Source organism: Enhydra lutris, unplaced genomic scaffold, assembly GCF_002288905.1.
Source record: "Enhydra lutris kenyoni isolate GAN:26980312 unplaced genomic scaffold, ASM228890v2 scaffoldscaffold21, whole genome shotgun sequence".
Lineage (NCBI taxonomy): Eukaryota > Metazoa > Chordata > Mammalia > Carnivora > Mustelidae > Enhydra > Enhydra lutris.
Genome location: NW_019154105.1, coordinates 67363819 through 67385243, shown reverse-complemented (window position 1 = coordinate 67385243; position 21425 = coordinate 67363819). Strand labels below are relative to the sequence as shown.

Sequence of the window (21425 nt, the reverse complement as noted above, 5' to 3'; positions counted from 1 at the left end):
GAGGGTCCAAAGGTGCCGAGCGCCCAGGAGAGGGGCCCCAGGGGCTGGGGTGCTGAGCTGAACACACAGGCTTATGAGGGAGCCGTGCCTCGAGACCAGCGCAGGAGGCCCAAGTCTCTAGAGGTCCTCCGCCCAATGTCCCCAGTGTCACCGTGGTAGGCTGCTGGGCACAGGGAGAAAGAAGCAGTTCACTGTGCACGCAGCTGGGTTGGTCCCCGGTGGTCCCTGCGCAGAGCAGGGAGCGGGTGCAGTATGGAGCAGGGGTGGGGGGGTGCACGAGTGCAGGCCAGTGGGGGCTTCTTAGCTTTTTGGACCAATGCGCCAGGAAGTCCTCCATGGTGCAGCATGTGTGAGACTGCGTGTGTGACCGGCATGTGTGTGGGGTCAGCAGACACTGTTGGAAAGGGGGAGTGACGGCTGTCACGGGTGGGGGTTGGAAATGGCCCGTGAGCCCCCCGGGCGAAAGGGAAGGGGGAGGAGGTGGCCCTGGGACCTTTGGTGCCTCTGATATGGTACAGTTGTGGCAGGAAGGCTCTTGGACTGAGCTGGGGGGTGCCTGGCGCTTGGCCAGGACCCAGAGAGGGGGTCGAGTGTCACTAGGGTGCACAAAGGTCCCTGGACCTGGGGACACAGTGGGAGGCCTCTGGTGCTGGGGACATCCTGGAAGGAGGCATGGCAGGCCATGGTATGTTTGTGGTGGGGGGATGGCAGGGGGGAACCGGAATAGGTTTGTGACCAGAGATTCTAAGTATAAGGGAGGCTTTGGAGTAAGTGGACAACAGGGAGCCGAGGGAGATGGTGATGTTTGTGTTGAATGTGAACTCGGGGCTGTGTGTCCAAGGCCTGGGTCCGTGCAGCTCTGTGTGGAAGGTCCTCGGGCAGAGCAGGGGCAAAGCAGGAGGGACAGGGAGGGACAGGGAGGGACAGGGCCCAAACCTTGCCCGCGGCAGCTGGAAGCCACTGCTCAAGCTCACCAGAAGCGTTCCCTGCCTTTAGGAGCTCCTGGGGCGTCTGGAGGCTCAACAGAAGCTGTGAAGTTTTTAAATGACCAGGGGCTACCACCACCCACCAGACTGGAGAACAGGTAGGGTGGGAGAGAAGTCGCTTTGAGAGCCCAGAGAGCCAGGGGATCTGGGGCTGAGCAGAGAGGCGGTGGCAAGGGCCAGAGTCTACGCACAGTGGCCCACAGACCAGAGACTTGTCTTTCGAATAAAGCTTTATTGGCACACGGTCACTCCATTCATAGGCTGTGCTATTGTCATAGAGGCCCAGCTGGGTGGTACGACCATGGCCCACAGACCTGGAAGTGTTTGCTCTCGGCCATCCTCAGAGCAAGCTTGCTGCCCCCCAGTCAAAGCTGCGTCCCTGAGCTGGCTGTGGCCCTGGGAGGGGGAGAGGACCTGGCCATTCTTCTCCCTTTCCAGAGGGCCCTCTGGGGAGTGCCTGGCCCACCTGCCTTGCTGCCCCTTGAACCTCTCCGGCTGTAACCAGCATCCCATGGGGAGCTCCCCGTTGCTCCTTCTGGCTCTCTCTGGTTCTGCGGCCCCACTGGGTCCTCCCTGTGCATGGGGATCTAGAGCGCTGTGCCCAGAGGAAGTTTGCAGGGGAGACCGCCCAGGTGTGGTCCGCAGGGACTGGCAGTTCGGGGCCTGGACAGCAGAGGGCGCTGAGGTCACGCATTTTCTTCCAACCTGTCCAGACCTGGGGGTGGGGGTATGCCTGCACTTGAGAGGCTGCTCCTCAGGTTCATCTCCCTCTGCCACGCTGGAACCTTGAGTAGAGTGTGTGTTTTCCAGAAGGCGTGGGTAGTCCTTACGGGTCCAGGGCATTAAGGGGAAGGTGCTCCTCCTCCTCCCCAGACTGGCATGGGGCGGGGAGCAGGAACCCATGAGAGGCGCCTGGGGAGGTGGGAGGCTACTGGGAGGGCTCCTGCCAGAATACAGGAGGGGTTCTCAGCAGGATTTTCTAGATGGCTGCAGAGTGTCCTGTCTGCCCAGCGTGCCTGTGTTCCCGCTGGAATGTCGTCTGCTCCCCTCTCATCTATGTGCTCTGGCCAGAAGACCCTCCCCTGACTTGCTTCCTGAGCTGCTCTGACCCTGTCCCCACAGGGCCTCTGCTGCCACTCCCAGGTGCTTAAGCTTCCCAGCTCAGGAGGTGGGTGTGGGGCAGAGGGAACAAAGAAAGGGCCTCTGGGCTCTCTCCAGCCCCGTGTTGCAGCCCTGGGTGCTTGATACCTGCTTCCTGTTGTCCGGCTTTCTGGGCCATAGCTCCCCATTGAAGGCCCCTAGCTTGGCTGCTAGGTAGCTCACTGGTCAGGCAGGCCTGGGTGAGGGGGGCAAGGACCCCCCACCGAGCTGGCACTCTCCCGGCTCCCCTCTGTGCAGCTCTGTGCCCTGCAGTGCCTACCGCGCCGCCCTGCCTCCCCTGCCAGACTTTGCTTGCGCCCAGACCCGCACCTGGTTTTATTAGGGGCTGGTCTCTGTGGGCCCAGGTCTGAGTTCAGTCCTTACCTGGCCCTGAGCCGGCATACCCATCCAAATAGGGAGGGTGGGACAGTGAGAGTGTCTGGTGTCCTGGACACTTGCCCTCAGCAGGTGCTGGGACTCTAGGACATGTGGATGGTGTGGGAGTCCCTTCCTCCTCTGCAGGTGAGCCAGGCTCTGGGAACCGAGGCTGCCATCCAGCTGAGGGAGTCTGTCGCCGGATTCTTGCCCCATCCCTTCCCTCTCCTTGCCCTGCAAACAGTAGAGAAGGGCAGGTGGACAGCTGGAGGGGAGACACAGAAAGCCCCCAGGGGACACAGGGATTCTGAGAGACCCCGCTTGTGGAGCTGGGTAGGGGCGGGCTGCTGTTCGGGCCACACGTGACAGACCACACAGACGAGATGAACTTGCACTTCCTCTGCTGGGATGTGGGCATTTCTGTCTGAAGTGATTAAAATAAAAACAAGCTTGGGCCCTGGGTGGTGGTGTGGACAGCCCAGTGCCTGGGGGCCGGCTTTTCTCAGGGTCCCAGCCAGAGGTCCCATGGGTACCTACCATGCAGTCTGGTTCTGTCCCTGGTCCCTGGTGGTCTTTCAGGGTCTGGCAGGCCTTCAGGGCTGGAGGCCCACTGTCCCCTCCCCAAACCTACAAATTAGTACAGGCCCATCGCATATAGGGAGGGAAAATAGCCAGTGTCACAGAGTCACCACCCAAGAAAACTGCCAGAGTGTGTCCTCGGAAGGTGTGTGTGTGCGTGTTGGAGGGTGAAGTTGCGGGGGGAGGAGTGTCAGGGCTGGGGAAGGGAGGGTGACGTGTGTCCCTTTTGTTTGCCCGCTGGGCCTGGCCAGATCCTGTCTCAGCCTTGCCAGTCTGCGGTCAGTACCACACAGCGCCCTGCGCACCGCTTCCCTCTCTCCCCGCCGCCCCGGGGGTAGGAGCTGGGCTTGCGGGCTTCCTCTGCCAGACTTGGTTTATTCCCCGAAAAGGGGACTTGTTCGTGTGCCCCGGGGAGCCTGTCCGTAAGTGGCGGCCCCCACTTTCCTTCATATTGCCAACTGTCCTGTTTGAGAAAGACGAATCCTGGAAAATGGGGGAGTGGGGGGCGTGGAACTTAAAGTTGAGGCCCTAGCAAGGGCGGTGGCTCTAGGCCCATCCAGGCCTGGCGGGTCAACCAAGGGAGCCCGGACACCCGGAAGGAGCTCTCTGGGCTGAGGCTTGTTTAATTCCCCCCACCCCTCCGCCCACCTGGAGCGCTGGGGGCAGGAGGGAGGCAGGGCTGCCTGGTGCATCCCTGCCCACCTCTGGGTGGGGGGTGAGCGTGCTGTAGGCTGCTGCTCCCATCCTCTCTCTCCGCTCTCTCCCACATCTCTCACCATGTCCTAGCCTTCTGTGCAGCCTTCCCCGTCCCCCAGCCCGTCCCCCAGCCCTGGTCGGTGCTCCCCCTCCCGGCCCTTCCCTTGCTCAGGCCCCCTCCCAGTGTTTCCTGCACTCAGGGGTGGCAGTGTGGATGGTCATGATGGCTTCTGCCCCTTCCTCGCTCTTGCCTTGATGTCAGTTCATACTTTGGTTGCAGGTGGATCTCTTGAGAAAAGCAGTCTGAGGCAGCGTGAGCTCATGCCTGTGTTTTGTCTGTAAGATTTTCACCTCTCAGGCAGGCCCCATGCTCCGTTTCGCGGACTCCCCTCGCTGAGTGCTCACTCTGGGAACGCTCATGTTTCTCCCACAGAAAAGCAAAAGTCAGCATGGTCAGGGCGGTCAGCTAAGGGCCCGACTCCTAACCCAAGGGCCACACTCCCAGCCCCTTGAGCCTGTGGGCATTGCCTTTTGCAGCCTGGGGCAGGATGCTCCCCGAGGTCTGCAGCCTCCTAACCCTCCATGGTGGGGGAGGGGGGCTGAGCCCTGGAGCCCGTGAAGATGGGACCCTGACATGCACCGCATGGTGCAAAGAAGCCCTTTGGGAAGAGCGGTCTGCCCCTGGGTCTCCAGCAAGTCAACAGGCCGTTTTGCCATGACACCTAGGTTCTCGACTCAGTTTCCCATTTCTTCATCCTCTGTCCACTGGGATCTGCCGTGGTTCCCTCACTCACAGCCTGTGGAAGGCAGATGAGGCAGATCGTAGGACACAGAGAGACGCGTGAGATGAGTTGTAGGAACCCGGCCGAATGCGCAGGTTGGCATCACAGAGACTCGTGCATATGGAGGCTTTTAATAGACTCGTCAGCAGCTGTGATTAAGGCTGTGAACTGCGCCATGCCGCTAGAGAGACCAATTCTGTGCAGCTGCTGTGCCGACGGAGCGTTACCCCATCAGCTGAAGTTCTAGTCTTCCGATTTGGTAGAGGAAATACTTGAAAAATGATCTCACAGCGTGACTTATGTAAACGGCTTTTTTTTTTTTTTTTGGTACATGAGACAATTGAGATAGAGTCTGAATCCCGGGCAAACCACAGCTTCCCGCAGTGTCCTGTTGCCATGGGTTACGGAGGGAGCGGAATGGAACTTCAGCTGAAATGTCTTTAAACTTCCCTGACGTGCACGGGCACGCTGCCGCGGGGACCGGTGTAGGGTAGATCGGCGCGCCCGGTGTGGGGCGGAGGTGTTCCCGTCTTAAGATGAATTTGGGGAAAGGGCTGTCAAAGGAAGCGCACTTGCTAAATGAGCAGCAGGTAAGCTCTTCCAGCTGTCTCTTGTCATTGAACAGATTTTCTGTAAAGAAGCTTGGCAGCTCCGTGACTGCTTTGGTTTTAAACCGTTCAGTGAATGGGGGATTTTAGGTGTCGGCTTTGAAAACCCTGCTGATATCTGCATCTCGGAGCCCCCTGGAGCAAGGCTGGGCCAGGAGGGAGGGTCGGCAGCAGCTGGTTGGGGGGGGGGGGCACCAGCCCAGCCTCCCTGGCTCCCAGCAGTGGCTCGCCTCGTGGGTCAGCCCTCCAGAGAGCATCTGTGCCTTTTTCGTCCTTAACCATCGTAATGTGAACAGATTTGAAAGATGAGTGAGCTCATTGTGTTGAAGTGTTAAATTTCAATGGGATGACGAAAATCTATCATACTCTTTAAATCACTGTTTTATATCTAATATTGTAAAACGTAACAAGTTGATGCTGCTCCGTACACGCACATGGAGGATTCCCGGCATAGGGATCATTCTCCAAGCTTTTATATGAAGTTGAACTTACTATGAAACGTCTTTAAAAAATGTTTGAGATTTTAAAAAGAATGTTTATTTTCCTCTTACAGCTGTGCTATGTTGCTGTAAAAGTAAAAAGAAATTATTTACGGGAGAGTGTCACGAATGACAGGATACCGATATTAAATCTGTTCTTTTCTGAGAGTGGTTTCATCTTGGTATTTTCCTGGTGTTGAACTGGAACCTCTTGTTTCCACTTAGAAGGGACAGGTTTGGGTGCAAGGTGCGGGGGGGAAGGAACTGCCCCCTTCCCTTTACATGGAAAATAGGAATAGATTAGATGGAGAAGTCACGAATGATCCTGACACAGGGTGTGCAGATTTTAATGTATTTTAAAAATATTCAGGATGTAGTTTGCAAAACCCAGGGACTACTAACGCTTACTCGAGAGGGTGGAGAGGTGCTTTTGATGTTTACGGGCGTTGGTGTACCCGCCTCTGGCTGCCTCGCGTTCCCATTCGCCCCACTCCTTGTCCTGGACGGAAGAGTGAATTTTGGATATATCGTGTCCTTCATGGACCATTTAGCCAGCTAGCTATTTGTACATAAGTGTGGGCTGCATTTTTAGTTCAGTGGTATATAAAGGCAAGTTTTAGAAGATGTGGGTTTTTATTCTGAGTCAACAAAAAAAGGTCACTAAAAATCTGTTTGCACTTGACTGTATAAATGATTTGGATCCCTTTGAATTTTTTGCAAATGCTCGAATTCGCAAATAGGTTGTTGGCATGGGGGTGTGCAGATCTGGTGGTAGCGTTTTATTAGTAAGTGGCTGTCCATGAGCAGCTCATTCCCCTCTGGGGTCCAGGTGGTACCAGAAGGTCATGGGGTGAGTGGTAGGTGCTGTGGGGGGTGGGGTGGGATGTGGGAAAGCGGGCAGAAAGATGGTCCTCATGGGGGGCTAACCCCGCAGACACATGATGCAAGGGGAGTAAGATTGGGGGCCTATGTGGAAGGCTGGGTCCACGCCTCGCCGGCTCTGCCATCGGGAACCAAGTGCTTCTCCCTCGGAGCCTCGGCTTGGTGGTGGGGGAGTGGGGGGCCCCCGGTTGGCTAGGCGGCTGTCTGTGGTGCGTGTGTGTGCTCAGCGGACGCTGTTCAGCAAGAAAGGCTGCATGTCTTGCAAGCGTCTTTTATCTGAAGCCGGAGAGCCTTTCCGCCTTGGTAGGGATGCTTTCCTTTCCCACAGTCGTCCCCGGGGAGCACAAAGGAGAGCCCTGGCTGCCGCGCCAGAAACAGTGAGAGGCTCTCACTGGCCTGATGAACAGACCACAGTTTCTCCATCTTTTAAGATGTGAAGTTGAGCGGAAGTAGACTGGGAACACGCATATGCGCCCCTTTGTCCAAACAAAGCAGTCGTGGCCCTCTAGCCACATGGGACGGTGTCAGCCCAGAGGGGCCGAGGTGCTGTGGGGGTAGGGGGGGGGACACCAAACCCACAGCCTGAAAGGACTGTGATTGTCACAAGAAGAAAGCGGCAGCAAGCGTCCCGTATGTACCTCTCGACCTGCGGCTGCTGTGGCACTTGGGGGGGCCAGGCCCCTGGGGGTGCACGGCCCCCACCCCGCCTTCCACCGTCCTGCTTGGGTGCCCACCAGGCCAGCACCCCGTAATCGGTAGACCCTGCTGGCGGAGGCCCAGCCGAGCTTGTCCCCTGGGGAGGCGCAGGCTGGGTGGGGAAGAAGGCAGAGCTGGCCACGAGGTCCAGCTCCAATCACAGGCCCTCGGGGGCCGGGGGATGGGGAAGCTGAGAATGGGGTTAGGTGTCCCCGGGGGCAGGCCGTGTGGGCTGCCCAGCGGCCCAGCTGGCCATGGGTTGGGAGCGAGTGTGTCAGGTGTGCCCTTCTGTGGGCCAACGCGCCTCCTGCCCAGCTGGTTCCGAACCTCTGGGAGGAGCAGGGTGGGCTGCACAGAATTCTTCTGCATTTGGCTGAGTTTCTCTTTTTTTTTTTTTTTTTAGCTCAGATGAATGGACTTCTCTGCACTGCTCATCTCCCCTATCGGCCTGTCCCACTCCCAGGGTTGCTCCAGCGCCGAGCAGAGCTGGGGTGGAGGGTCGTGGGCCTGTGTCCAGCGGGCTGGCCCTGCGCGGCTGGCGGTCTGTCAGTCTGCATACTTGGCCCCAGATCGCTTTTGGCCCTAAACCCGCGGCGGGAGGGGCTCGGGTCTGCTGGGGGTGGCCACGCTCATCCCACAGAATGCACTGCTTGCAGACACATTCTTCTCTCCCTGTTGGAGGCTCTGCTCCTGGCTGTCTGTATAAGAAGACCCCCCAGTCTGTTTGTGGAAGATTTCAGTTTCTGTCTGCACGTCTGCCCCTTTCCTTCAGTGAGAAGCGGGCCCCCTGGCACTGGCAGCTCTCCCTCCACGGTATTTGCTCAAGCTGGTCCTGTCTTCTGCTCCCCCAGTCCTGTGGTGCGGCCGGCATGGGGGCTTCTTTCTCCCTGATTCCCCCAAGGCGCGTCTGGCACACTGTCCCTTCTCGCCCTCCACCCCCGAATGACTTGGCTGTCAGTATTTGTCATCCCCCCACGAAAGAAAGGCCAGATTTCCTAAAACAGCAGGATGTCTGGGTGCCCTGGCATTGGACCAGCTTTCCTGGGGCCCCCCTGTTCCCTCAGCCCCCCTCCCTGGCTTCTCTCCTCCAGGTGCTATCACTTCGAGGCTGCCCTTCCCAGCCTGCTTCTATCCTGGGGACTCCTGACTCCAGACCATATCCATTCCCAGCTCCCTCTGGATGTGCCAGAGGCGGGTGGGAAACAGTGGCCAAGTCGGACTTGGGCTTCTCCCTCGGTCTCCCCTGCCCCTCAGTCAGGCCTTCCCTCGAGCCCTCTGTGTCCACAGGCCCGTGGACTCCGCCCTCCAAATCTGTCCCTGTGTTCTTCCTTCCTCGCCCCCACCTTGCTCTCTTGCCTGCAGCCCTGGGCACTTCTCACTCCGCCCTGCATTAGCCAGTCTCCCACGACACCCCACGGGGATACCTTCGCGTGCCCTTCTCTGTGCTGTGCTCTCCCATGGCGCCTGACTTGCCCAGGCAGCAGAGATCTGACATTTTTGGATTCATCTCCGACACCCAGCAGAAGCCCCTGTGGGCGGGGCTGCCCCGTCTGGGGGCTGGGGAGACGGCTTTGTTGCAGGGCTCCCCCCTTTCTCTGCACGCACATATGCAGAGGCATTGACGAGGGGAAGCAAACCACTGACACGTCTTGGCCTTTATGAGAAAGCGTATCCCTGGGGTTGGGCTTACACTTCACACAAGAGTGGAGCTTGGATTCCGGCCTCCTGCCTGTCCCTGCATGTCCCATTCCTGCAGGAGCTCCTCCTCGACAGGGTCTGTCTGAGAGCGAGACTCAGTGGAGCATCCCAGGAAGGGAAGTCCCGGCGCTCACTGCTGTCTTACTGGGATGTGAAGTTGTGGGTGTCATCCCAGACCTTCTGCTGCTTCCCACCTCATGTCCTTCTTGAGTTGGGCCAGCTGGTGAGGAAATGGGATTTGCAGTCTTTATGTCAAGGTCAGTGGATTTGGGGGTGAAGTCAGATGTACACACCGAGTTCCTCGCATTAGTGTGGAGCCCGTGTGCCACTCACCAGGATGTTTGCAAAGTGTGTCGTCTCAGGCTTCCCTGAGGGTGTGCCAGGAACACTCACTCTTACGTTCTTGGGGAAATGCTGTCATCGTGGGTTTGGGCTGCTTGGGTCTCTTCTGATTTTACTGAAGGATGAAGAGGTCTTTGGGAGGCAGGTGCAGACACTCACGCATGCTTTAGGGAGAGAAGCCCAGGTTCGATTCTGAGCTTGGGCTCTGCCCACATCTGACCCAAGGCCCTCTATTGCCCCGTCCCCTCTCCCCCTCGGGCTGCACCCAGTGTGGTGTGCTGTGCTCTGATGGGTCCCCCCTGGCCCACATCACGGGGCACTGGACACGCCCAGAGTGCATTCATCCTGTGTCATTCGCCCCGTGTCCTCCCTATTTCCCAGATCACAGAAATCCTTTATTGTGCACATCCTAGTTTGGACCTTAGAAATATATGCCCCTTCCCTGCCTCCACGGGAGCCTTCCCTCCAGGTGTTTCTTTGGTTGGGCCTGCTGGAAAGTGGTAGTGTGGAGTGTGCGTGTGCTCGTGACTCATGTGCGTGAACATGGAGAGAGCCGGGGCTGGGACCTGTGGCAGCCTAGTGTGGGGACAGTCTCTGGGAGATCTATGGGGGGTCACTCCTGTGCCCTGCGACTGAGGGACCTGGGAGCTGACCAGCAAGGGCAGACATCAAGGCTGTGGTGGGCCCACCTCAGGGGCTTGGCAAGTAAGGCTTCCCTGAGAAGGCACAGCTGACACCGTAGCCAGGTGGGTGGGCCAGCCAGGTGAGACCGCAGGTGGGATCGGGGAATGGGGGTGAGGGCACGGGAAGGGCTGGGTCCTTCTGCAGTGGCTCTCAGAGTCCTGGAACTACACTCGGCAGGAGGAGACGGGGGTCACGTCAGGACCTCGCACATGTGACACGCACAGCAAGGATCCCGGGAAGTACTTGGTATTTTCCTTGCACGTTTTTCTATCCATCTTACTTCATGGTTGACAAATGTGGCTAATGGCCCCTGAATTGATTTGATAACTCCTTTGGGGGTCATGGTTGGGCGTGAAGACCCCTGGGCCCATGGAGCCCAAGTCAGGGTACAGCCCCCTTAACAGGCCCTACAGGGGCCCACTCTCTTCCGCATTCAGTCCAACAAGGAGTCTTCTAAAACTTAAACAAGTGTTCTTTTTTTTTTTTTTTTAAGATTTTATTTATTTATTTGAGAGAGAGGGAGACAGAAGGAGAGAGTACACAAGCAGGGGAGCTGCAGGCAGAGGGAGAAGCAGGCTCCCCGCCGAGCAGGGAGCTCAACCCAGGGCTCTATCCCAGGACCCCGGGATCATGGCTGAAGACAAAGACAGATGCTTAACCGACTGAGCCCCCCAGTACCCCAATGATGAAGTTTTTAAAAAGTCACGTAAACATATATTAAGGCTTTTTCATCATTTGGGTTATTTATATTCTTTTTGTATTCAGAACGTTTGATACATTTGGGCAACGTCCAGCCTTTAGTATCTTATTTAGGACTCAGATGGGGCTGATTAATACTTTGTATGTCCAAGGTAGGAAATTCTGTCAGTGGCTCAAAATTGAAAATTGGTATTATATATGACTATATGCCAAGTAATTTGGTGACGATCTAGCTTAAATCGTGCCCTTGTCTAGTGTTACAGACAGGTCCAGCCTTGAGAAATGCTAGCTTCTCATATACTTCCCTTCATATTAATGATCGGAAACTTTCACACCGTTAATTCAAAATAAAATATCCACAGAATGTGTATGGTCCGGGGTTCCTGCTGGGAACAAGTCTGATTACCACTGAACTGTCCGGTTTAAGAGGCTGACCTGAGGAATGGAGATGGTTTGAACTTAAATTGCGTATCTACCATACGTTGTAAGTTTCTTTCAAACAAGTACGTTATGTCAGTATAAATTCCAGTCCTGCAAGCATATGTTCTAGAACACTCTTGAGCTATTTTGTTACCATAAGCAGAGGGAGATGCTCACTTACTGGGACCTTTGTCACTGGCGGCTTGTTTTTGTGGTTCTGCGGCTTTCGTAAGTGTAACTCGCAGATACGGACTGCAGAAAGAGCCCACGAGTATAGACTGATGAAAATGAGTTATGATCCAGATTGTCCTGGACGTCAACATAAACATCAGGGACGTTAAGTTGTAATTTGTAACAATGTGTGTAGTGGTCCTGCGGTCTCCGTGTGCTGAGACCTTGGGAATGCCCGACTTTAAGTCATGCTGAGCAGCGGGCCTCCCCGCTGGGGGATGCTCTGCGGCAAGTATCGGGGTTGGGGGGAGGGTTCCGAAGCTTTGCCATTTTGGACCACGTCCCCCCATCAGCTGGGCTGTGCTAAAAAAAAATTACAGACCAGGCTTTAAAAGGGTAACTTGGGTCAGAATCAGGCATGTCATCGATCCTGAGGCAAACAGAAATGATTTGGGGGTTCCCCCTCGTTTCTACCTCCCCGTTGTTGTCAGGTTGTCTGTCTGTGCCTCCTCTCCACTCCTCACTGAGCACTAAACACTGGCTGCAGTACAGCCCGCTGTGCCCTCCCTACCCCATGCTCCCCGCAGGGAGCCTCCCGGCCCGGCCCTGCCAGCCCCTGCTGGTTGGGGGGGACCACATCATCTCTTCAGGCCTCCTCTTGGAGCAACAGCCCCTGATCCGTGCTGCTCAGCCTGCTCGCATGTCCATCTCAGGGGCCAGGGAGCTGGGGCACTGAGCAAGTATCAGCTGACGTCTGCCTCTGTGCGCCTGTAAAGGACAGTAAATATGGGACAGTAAACAGAGGAATCAGGTTCTGGTTCTTAGTAATTATACACTAGTTACTTGCAGATTAAGTAAGCTAGTTAGGAAAAGCCATCACCTGTTTCTCCAAAAATATGGGAACTTGGTAGAGGACAGTGGTTTTATGTCTGGATAATATATATATAATTTTTTCATTTCATTTTTTATTTATTTTATTTATTTTTTTCAAAGATTTCATGTATTTATTTGGGGGGAGAGGGTCAGGGAGCAGGGAGCCTGATGTGGGCTTCGATCCCAGGACCCCGAGATCATGACCCAAGCCAAGAGGTGACTCTCAACCGACTGAGCCCCCCAGGCTCCCCGTGTCCGGGTAATACTGAAGCCTGTCTCCCTAGAACTCCGGCTGGCCTATGAGCATCACTAGGGCAGCAGGTCCAGAGCAGAGGGTGGAGACCATGAGTGAGGCCAGGGGTCTAGCCTCCCCATGACCCTCTCACACTGTGGTCCGTGTGCTAGGAGCAGTCCCCATGTGAGCTTGAGAAGATGTGGGGTTGTAGGGGGACATCTGTGACCTCTGAGCCCTTACTGGCCCCTCCTTGGAGCCTTAGCACCAAGAGCCCATTAACCCACAGCTTTCCAGATGCCTAGAACTTTCCTTGGCACTTTAAAGATTGATTGATTGATTTTGGGGGAGGGCAGAGGCAGAGGGGGAGAGAGGATCTCCAGCAGACTCTTGGCTGAGCACGGAGTCCAACGCAGGGCTTGATCTCACAACCCAGAGATCATAACCTGAGCTGAAACTAAAAGTTGGAATTGAACTGACTGCGCCCCCCCAGGCGCCCCGAACATTCCTTAGCATTTTAAGTTTGGGAGGTGCTCTTTGGTCTCAGCTTCCCAAACTGGGGCAAGGGAAGGGAAGGCACATTTGAGGCTGTGGCTCAGAGATCTTGAGTGCCTCCTGGAACATGGTGAACAGCGGAGGCACCCGGAATGCTGGGGCGCCTCTCCCGGAGGACGTGCTTGGGGTGTCCTGGGGGTGGTCTGTGGGCGGTGAGCTCTTGCCCCTGCAGGAAAGCTGTCCTTTCTGAAAGAGTCCGCTGGCCTGTGTCTGGGCCTTGTGCCACTCCTCCCCGTTTGCTGCCGGCCCTTCTGGTCTCTGACTGGCCACAAGGGTGACCATTCTCAGGGCTGTCTTCCAGATCCAGACTCTCCTCCGCAGCCTCCCCCGGGCTCGCCCCTCTCCCCAGCTTCTGATCTCAGCATCCTTCACTGTCAGACGCCTCGTGGAGGACTGTGTTTCCCGGAGGCCCCCTCACCTCTTGTGTAGGTTCCAGCTTCCACTGATGAGTTCAGAGCTCGGGGGCATTCTCCCTCAGAACTTTCCAGTGCCCAAGGGTCTCTTGTCCCTTCTGCTGGCTCTTTTCTCCTGGTGGGCTTTTCTCTTGGGTCCTGGGGTGGCGGTGTGGTGCGGGGGGTGGGGGGATTTGAATTGTGAGCTCACGTTTGGGCAGGCCCACTCTTGGAACTCCTGCCAGGCCTCCAATGGGCTGCTTTCCTCCCAGAAGGATTAGGGAGCTGGACATCTTTGCCCAGGAGCCCCGGGGCTTGTGGCTCACGCTCTGCACCTGACCCCTGGCCCAGCCCCTTCCTGCCTCATCCACGTGGCTTCCCCACTGCCCCTCCACGGCACCTCCCTCTCACCCCCACCTTTTCCCATCTCTTTCGGCTTCAGGGACATGCCTCTGTCCTGGATTGTGGTTTTGGTTCATTTTGGGGGTGGGCGTAGAGAGATTTTTAGTGCATTTGTTCCATCTGCTGACATCTGAGAATGTCGTTTTCACCATCATTGCGACATGATGTTGACCATGGCCTTCTGATTGGTGAAGTTTGCATTTCATGATTAATTAATTTCTCAGATGTTATTATTGACAGTGTTTCTGATTCTGTGTGTGGCCTTGTGGATTTTCTTCGCATAATCTCCAGGGAATACTGTGCCTTTAATGCTACTGAGTTTATAACGTGACTGTGGGTGATTTACTGTGAGGACGGGAGGGACAGCTTCCCATGCGGCACTCGTCAGCCTGGGAAGGAGACTACCCTGCGCTTCCGGTGGGAAGTTTAGACCCCCAGTGGCTGAGGGCTGATGGCCTGGTGCTGGCTGGCCGCAGTCCACGCTTGGCTGCCTGTCTGGCAAGATGGAAGTGTGAAGACTGGACACGCACCAGTGTGTGTGTTTGCTGTTGAGAACGGCTTGATAAAGTGCCAGGGTTCAGTTTTAGAGTAGTTCTGCCCCCTGGACTCAGGATGGTTTGAAATCACGAGGAGCCCCGATCCCAAAACTGTCAGGAGGTGGCTTCCCCGGGCTGTTGGAGCACAGGCCCTTTCCCTGGGGCAGAAGGTCATCCCTTAGTCGGGCCTCTAGCCTTGCGGGTTTAAGTCCCACAAGGTGAGGGGCTCCAAATGCGAGAGGGTCCCCCATCTTCCAAGTAGGCTGGGAGGCGAGGTTTAGGGGGCCCTGGTGTTAGGAATGGGCTGTCAGTCGGGCCTTTGGGCAGACTGTCCTCATGTCGTGTACTCTGGTGTCACCTGCCTCCACAGAAAGGACACGGGTCTTTCTCCAGGCCAGAGTGCCAGGGATTCTGTGGCCACGACTGAGCCCCGGGGGGCTTTGGTCACCACCGGGAAACGTGTAGCTGCTAGGATTGGTTGTGTGCGTGGTGATGGCCGGAGGGCAGCTTGGGGAGGCCCCAGCACCCGTATCTCAGCACATGTGCCCTTGGGGCCCGGTCCGCACACCATCCTGGGGAGCCGTGGTGCCAGGACGCCAGCGAGATGGCAAGCTATCCCCGCAGGCTCCTGTGTCGTCCTCTCGTTGGCTCTTTCCAGCCTCCTGTGTCTGTGCACCCAGGTCCTCTCCTTCCTTAGCCGCCCCTCCCCTCCCCGACCACAGGCCCGTGGCCTGTGCGGCGTCTTGCAGTCATCTTCCTCAGATGGGCCTTTTATTAGTCCCTCTGTCTGTCCTCCCAGGTCCTCCCTCGCGGCCTCCTGCCGCCTGCTGGCCTGTTCTCCTCTTGCACAACTTGTTCCTTCTTGCCCTGGTGCCTTTGAGGCAACCGCCCTCCCCTGCTTCACTCTCACCCTGTCCAGGCTCCCTACTGGCAGGCGGGCTGCGGGCTGACCCCTGTGGGGCTGTCCCCAGCACCCTGCGGAGGGGCCTGGATCCCCACACAGGTGGAGGCAATTGAGCAGCCTGGCACGGGGTGGGCCTGAGTACAGTGTGCAGGGGGCCTGTGTCCTCAGTACCCCATGCACCCCACATGCTGCCTGCACTGCCGTGGGCTCCTGAGCCTGCCTTCCCCGAGGTGTTCTAATGGTATCAAACGTGCCGGGATTTGTTCTCTTCCCATGAAAGTGGTGATGACTCGCACAGAGCCCTGGGTCCCTGGCCCGCCCGGCTTGGGCGGGGTTCGCTCAGGAAGTGGGAGTGCGGCGCTCGGCGCACAGAGGTGTCCGTGTGTCCTCGGGAGCCCTTGCCTGGAGCTGGGGCCCCCCGCACTCGCACGACGGACCTACTGCTTCCCGACTTGTCATGAGGCTTCATTAACTCATGTCTCTCTCTCTTTTCTTTCAGTCTGCAACTGTATCTGATGGTGGTAAGTCCAAATTTCTGATGTCTATTTTTTATTATTTTTAATGAAGTGTTCAAATTGTGGAAGTGTGTTTGCCATTGGTTGACCCAGAAGAGATGTTTGCCTTGCCTCTCCCCGTCCCCTGGGGGAGGGTTGCTGTCGGGGCTGAGGTGGGGGAGCTTCTGCCGTGGCTCCCAGGAGGCCGGGATGCGAGTTCTGGAAGCTGTTCACTGCAGAGACATGTTAGGAGCCCAGCCCCGAGCCGGCCTCGGAGGCAGCACGTCCCGTCCCACACCTGTGCTGACGAGTCCAAACATGCCAGCTTGCTAACCAGCAGGTGAAGATTGCAAAGCTCTGGCCGAATTTGAGCAATTCTGGAAACTTGGGTGAGACTCAGGTGCTATGGAAGGGCCCAGCGGGTGATTTGAGGCCCCAGGGTTAAGAGGAGGAGGTAAGAGGTAAGAAGGAGAGGAAGCCTTCTTCCTGCCTCTAAGTAGTGTCGCGCGTGGGGACTCCTTTTCTGGATGTGACCCAGCACAGAGAGGCCACAGATGTCCTCTTGGCCCGGAAATTGCTCTGACGGAACCTCGTCCTTTTAGCTCAGTGCTGGTTCCCAGGTTCTTATGATACTCGGGAAAGTCCTTACACTCTCAATTTCCCTTTTGTTTTCCACGTTTTAATTAATATATTCTTCTGTCTTTTGAGAGTCGAATGTTCTAGTGTATCAAAAGATATGAGCCCTGTGTTCTCATGTCTGCCAGCAGCAGGTCTGAGGGCCGGCAGTGGCGGCGGCCAGAGCGGGACAGGTGTGGGGTTCAAGGGTGCCTAGGGACCCAAAGGGAAAAAGAAACTCAGCGTGGTGTTCTCGACACTGTCTTTTGGCACAACCACTGACTTTGGTGGCGGGCCCTGGACGGGGCTGCTGGCACAGTGGGCAGCTCAGCCCAAGCCTGCAGCCCTGCTCCCCACCGCTCCTGGGGTGCCTTCAAGAGCACTTCTTGAATTACAGACATGCCGATCCCTTAGGCTGGGGCCATGGATCCGGAAGGTTGTGTTTGGGGATTGATTTATTAAAAGGAATTACGTTCCGCATTTCACATACAGTGATAATTACGCCATTTAATCAGCCTTCAGCTGGGAGTCGGAACGATTTCCTTAATGAAAAGAAATAGAACCAGTAACCAAATCCAGGAAAAAAGCAATTGTTTTCTATAACATTCTGTTTATGCTTACCCTTTCTTTCCTGGTGGAAGACATGCATTTTTGCAGGGGATTTATAAATGTGAGAAGTTCAGTTTCAACATAAATATTAAACCTAATCCCCATGACAGTTTTGTTCTGTCAGGAGCGGGTGCGGGAGTCCCAGAGGTTGGGAATCTCGTCCTCTCGGGGTATGTACAAAGCCAAGCCCCCCGAGTGTGGGGAGCCCCAGACTCGTGGTCCTGTGTGTCCTTCCTGAGGAAAAGGCGCCCTGCTGGTGGCAGGCAGGGCCCCTCCCCTGCAAGGCCTTCCTCCCTTGCAGACCTGGGTGCCTTGGGGCACCTTCCAGGCCCTTCTCTGTGCAGGGCCTCCGTGCCAGGGGCAGGAAGGGAAGGGCTCACTGTTCCATGAGTACGCCCTGGACCTCAGGAGCTGCTTCAGACAGCTTGTGTGTGTTTTATTTCATTTTTTAAATGCTTTTAAAATTTTTCCACCTTTGATTTCTCTTCTGATTTGTAAGAAGAACAAGTTTCTCATTGAATTTGCACGCTAGGTCTAGGAGGAATAGATTATATTCTGCCATCTTTGCAGATGAGCGCACTGAGCCAGAGAGAGGCTACGCTGATCAGAGTCACACAGAAACCAAGTTAGTGTCTGGAATTCGGGGATTCCAACCCTGAGGTCGGCCTGAGCACAGAACCTGTGGGGGGAACATGGCCGCAGAGCCTTGTGGCTCCCGTCTTCCTGCCCCATCTCACCCCAGGTCTAGCCCCAGCCCCCCTTCCAGTCCCTGACCCTGCTTCCTGGGGACACTTCCCCAGCAGCAGACAGGGGCCTGCCAAGTGGACCCAGGCAGAGGCTCGAAGTAGGTTTCCCCATGGGGATGTTTGGGGTGCTGTGCTAGCCGGGAGAGTCAGGTTCGCCGAGGGGCCTGGGAGCTCCAAGCAGCACGCCTGCTCCGGGAGGAGGGCAGGGCCCCAGGAGCCGATTCACAGGTGGGGGCGGTCTCCACATGGACATCCCGCGTGGCCTTGGTGAGGTGGCCGTCACCCACCCACTCAGAGACACCGTCAGTAACCGCTGTTTTCTGTTTCACGTAGTATCCCTTTATCTCACAGCCTCTCACCATCTAGTGTGGCTTTGTTTTAGGGAAGTGGACAAGGCTGGTTTTGTGATCCTTGTCAACTTGAGGAGTATTTTCCACTTTCTCACAAGGAGAGGCCTCATCGACGGCTCCCCGCCGCCAGAGACCCTTGTGCAGGCAGGGTTGGAGGTCGGCCCCTGTGGAGGGCAAGCCAGGACTGGGGAAGGGGAGGGGGGCGAAGCCCAGGGGCAGCTTCTGCCTCAAGGAAAGGAAGAACATTCTAGCATCACTGAGAGTCTTAAAAATGGAGCTGTCACCCTGTGGGAAGTTATTCAAAACTTGCTCCGAGTGGCCGCCCACAGCTGAAAGCCAGAAGTGCCGAGGTGGGGCGGTGAGAGGGGCTGGCCCGGCTCTCAGTCTGGGCTTGGAGCGGGGCGGCTTTCCTGTAATAAAAGCTTCTTCCTGTATTTGAGTTCTCTCCTTTTTTACCCCGTACCAAGCAGCTTTGCCAGGATTCCTCTCCCACCCAACTCCTACGTCCCCAAAAGGTTAGGCTGCTTTCTGCCATTCCTAGATGTGCCTTTTGAAGCTGAGAAGTGAGGCGCGAGGGGGAACGTTTGTTCCCCCCACCCCAGGAGCATGTGGTGGGCACGGCCATGGACACAGTCCCCACAGGGGCCACACGACACCTCCGCCCAGCTGTCCTTGAACGCCGCCTCACCCGTCTGGCTCTCGGCTCTCCCCCGACACCGCTCCCAGAGCCTCTCTGTCCCCTGGGGGGCCTGTCCACGCCTCCTGCCTCCCCGCAGTCCCTTCCCCGAAACTACCAGCCCTCTGTGGCCTGCTCCCCTACCAACACCCAGCTGGGCCTGCTGGAGCTTGCCTGCGCCTTGCCGGGCACCGTCCCCCTGCCCTGGTCTCATGTGCCCCTCAGTCCCCATCCCTGTCCTGCGGCACCTCCTCTGAGGGATCTGTGCCTGCCACCAGCCTTCCTCTGAGTGTTGGCCTGGCTCCATTTGTACCCAGCACTGCCGACGCGGTTGTCATCCTTATCATCTGTCTGTATGGCTGCGTTGTCTACCTGTCCACCTGCTGGCAGGTGGCCTCCCTGCGGTGGCTTTGATGCCCTGCACGGCAGGCGGTACCCAGGGTGGCCGCTGGATGAATGACTGAATGAAGGCGTTCACAGGACGCGCGGGCAGAGCCTTGGTTGGGATAGTGGCTTTCAAAGGTTTTAGTCCTTGGTGGAACTCTCTAGAACACAAGCAGGCAAGCCCCGCAGAACTGCATTTGGTAGAGCACAAAAGCAGAGCAGTCTGGTTGAGTCATGGGGCTGGGGCTGTGGCCCGAGCCTTCTCCCAGGTGGCCGGCCCACGGGGGGTCACATGTGGCCAGTCTCCTGTCTTCCTCCAGAAGCTGCCACCCATCGCCTCTCACTAACAGAGACACATATTTTTTTTTTAAGATTTTATTTATTTATCTGACAGACAAAGGTCACAAGTAGGCAGAGAGAGAGAGAGGAGGAAGCAGGCTCCCCGCGGAGCGGAGAACCCGATTCGGGACTCGATCCCAGAACCCTGGGATCCTGACCTGAGCCTAAGGCAGAGGCTTAACCCACTGAGCCACCCAGGCGCCCAGAGACACATATTTTTGAAGTCCGTTATGAACTCTGTGCCATAAACGAATAGCAGTCCTTTCTACTAGTTTTGATTATTGTTTTAACATCAAAACGGGAACATTTTTGAAGTTGGCAGTAATACCAGATAAAAGACACATGGGATTTTTAATTCTTGTTTGTTCTCTGAATGTACATGGGCTTTGATTTTAAGCCTCCTCTCTGGCCTGTTTTTCTGTCTGCCCTTTCCAAGGGCGTGCACAGTCTGGGGAGCCGTAGGGCAGTGGAGAGACGGCCGGTGCGTCCCCGGGCTGGCGGGTTAGGAGGGAAGGGGCAGTTGAGTTGCCCCATGTGGCCAGGGCCGTGGGGCCTTGCTGGGCTTCATCAAGCCAGCCTTGACTTTGCAAACTCCGGGGCGGTGCCTCTCCTACTTCTGTCCTTAGCACTCCGTCACGGGGAGATGGGGAAGTGTCCCCTGCTCTTTAGTTCCTGTGTAACTGGGAGCTAAGAGGCTGTGCTCATAAGTTGGGATCATTTAGTAACTGTGGTCAGAGTAGAGGGCGACGATATGTCATGTTAGCAAGCCACTAAGATGACACATGTCACGGACCTTGGGCCTCAGGAAAGGCGCTATCCAGAAACAAGGCCGTGTGTTCTTGGCCACATTGGTACCTGGCCATGCGCACTCTGGCCTGTCCCCACTCCTAGTACCCATATTCTGCACGCTGGCTCTTCGTGTTTCTTTTTACAATTATTTTCATTTTCCCCAGCTTTACTGAGGCAGAGAGGACAAATAAAAATTGTATGTGTTTAAGGTATGTGACACGGTGATTTGATACATATATACGTTGTGAAATGATTACCGCAATCAAGGTATTTAACATGCCATCACCTTGCATGGTTACTTGTGGGGAGGTGTGGGTGAGGACCTTAACATTGACTCTCTTAGCAGATCACAAGTATACAGGACAGGTTTGTGAAATGTGGTCACCATTTGGACCCGAGGTCCTCAGAGCCCAGTCATCTTATAACTGAAACTCCCTGAAGCTCGACTACATCTTCTCCGTACCCCTCGCCCCACCCCTGCTAACCACCTCCTGCCTTTGCCTTTGCGGACTTAGACTCCAGGTGCCCTTGAACGACATAGGTTTGAACTTCACGCTTAGACACAGGGTTTTTTTTCCCCAATAAATACAGGACAGTCCTGGAAATACATTGTCCTTAGGATTTTCTTTTCTCTGGCCTACTTTATCGTAAGATACAGCCTATGATACAATGACAACAGACTATGTGTGGGTCAGCTGTGTGTGTCATCGGCAAGTCTCCTAGTCAACAGGAGACTATCCACAGTGAAGTTTCGAAAGAGTCAGAACACGGATTTCGGGTTTGTGACTGTGCGGGGAATGGGTTAGGTCACCCTAAGCCCTGTGCTGTTCAAGCACCCGCTAAATTTTAGATCCCACACGCGAGGGAGAGCGCACAGTACCTGTCTGTGTCTGGCTTATTTCATGTAGCATGTTGTCCTCTGGGTCCGTGCATGGTGTCCCGAAGGCAGAATTCCTTCTTGAAGACCGAATGGATAATTCTCCCCTGAATGGATGTATCATAATTTCTTTATCCCTTCACCTGTCGACCGACACCACGCCTCAACTGTTGTGAACACAGGGGTGCAGGTTTCTCTTGGATGTCCTGATTTCAGTCCCTTCGGACACATACCCAGGGGTGGGGTTGCTGGGTCACAGGGAAGCTCTATTTTTATTTCCTGAGGAACCTCCCTACTGGTTCCATAGTGGCCGTACCCACTTACCTTCCCACCAACAGGGCGCAAGGGTCCCTTTCCTCCACGTCCTGGCCAACACCTGTTGTTTCTTGTCTCTTGGATGAGGGTCCTCCTGATG

General features: G+C 56.0%; 1 protein-coding gene across 4 annotated transcripts in view; it reads left to right on the top strand.

Annotated features, from left to right (window-relative positions):
* Positions 1-21425, top strand: part of LOC111148999 (regulator of G protein signaling 12) — an 84927-nt gene that overhangs the window by 21431 nt on the left and 42071 nt on the right. For all 4 annotated transcript variants that reach the window (XR_002640731.1, XM_022505867.1, XM_022505866.1 and 1 more), the window contains exon 4: positions 15631-15652. Coding sequence is in view for 3 of the 4 variants with exons in the window: in XM_022505867.1 (XP_022361575.1) it covers positions 15631-15652 (22 nt within the window). In the remaining variant the exon portion in view is untranslated. The remainder of the gene's footprint in view (positions 1-15630; positions 15653-21425) is intronic.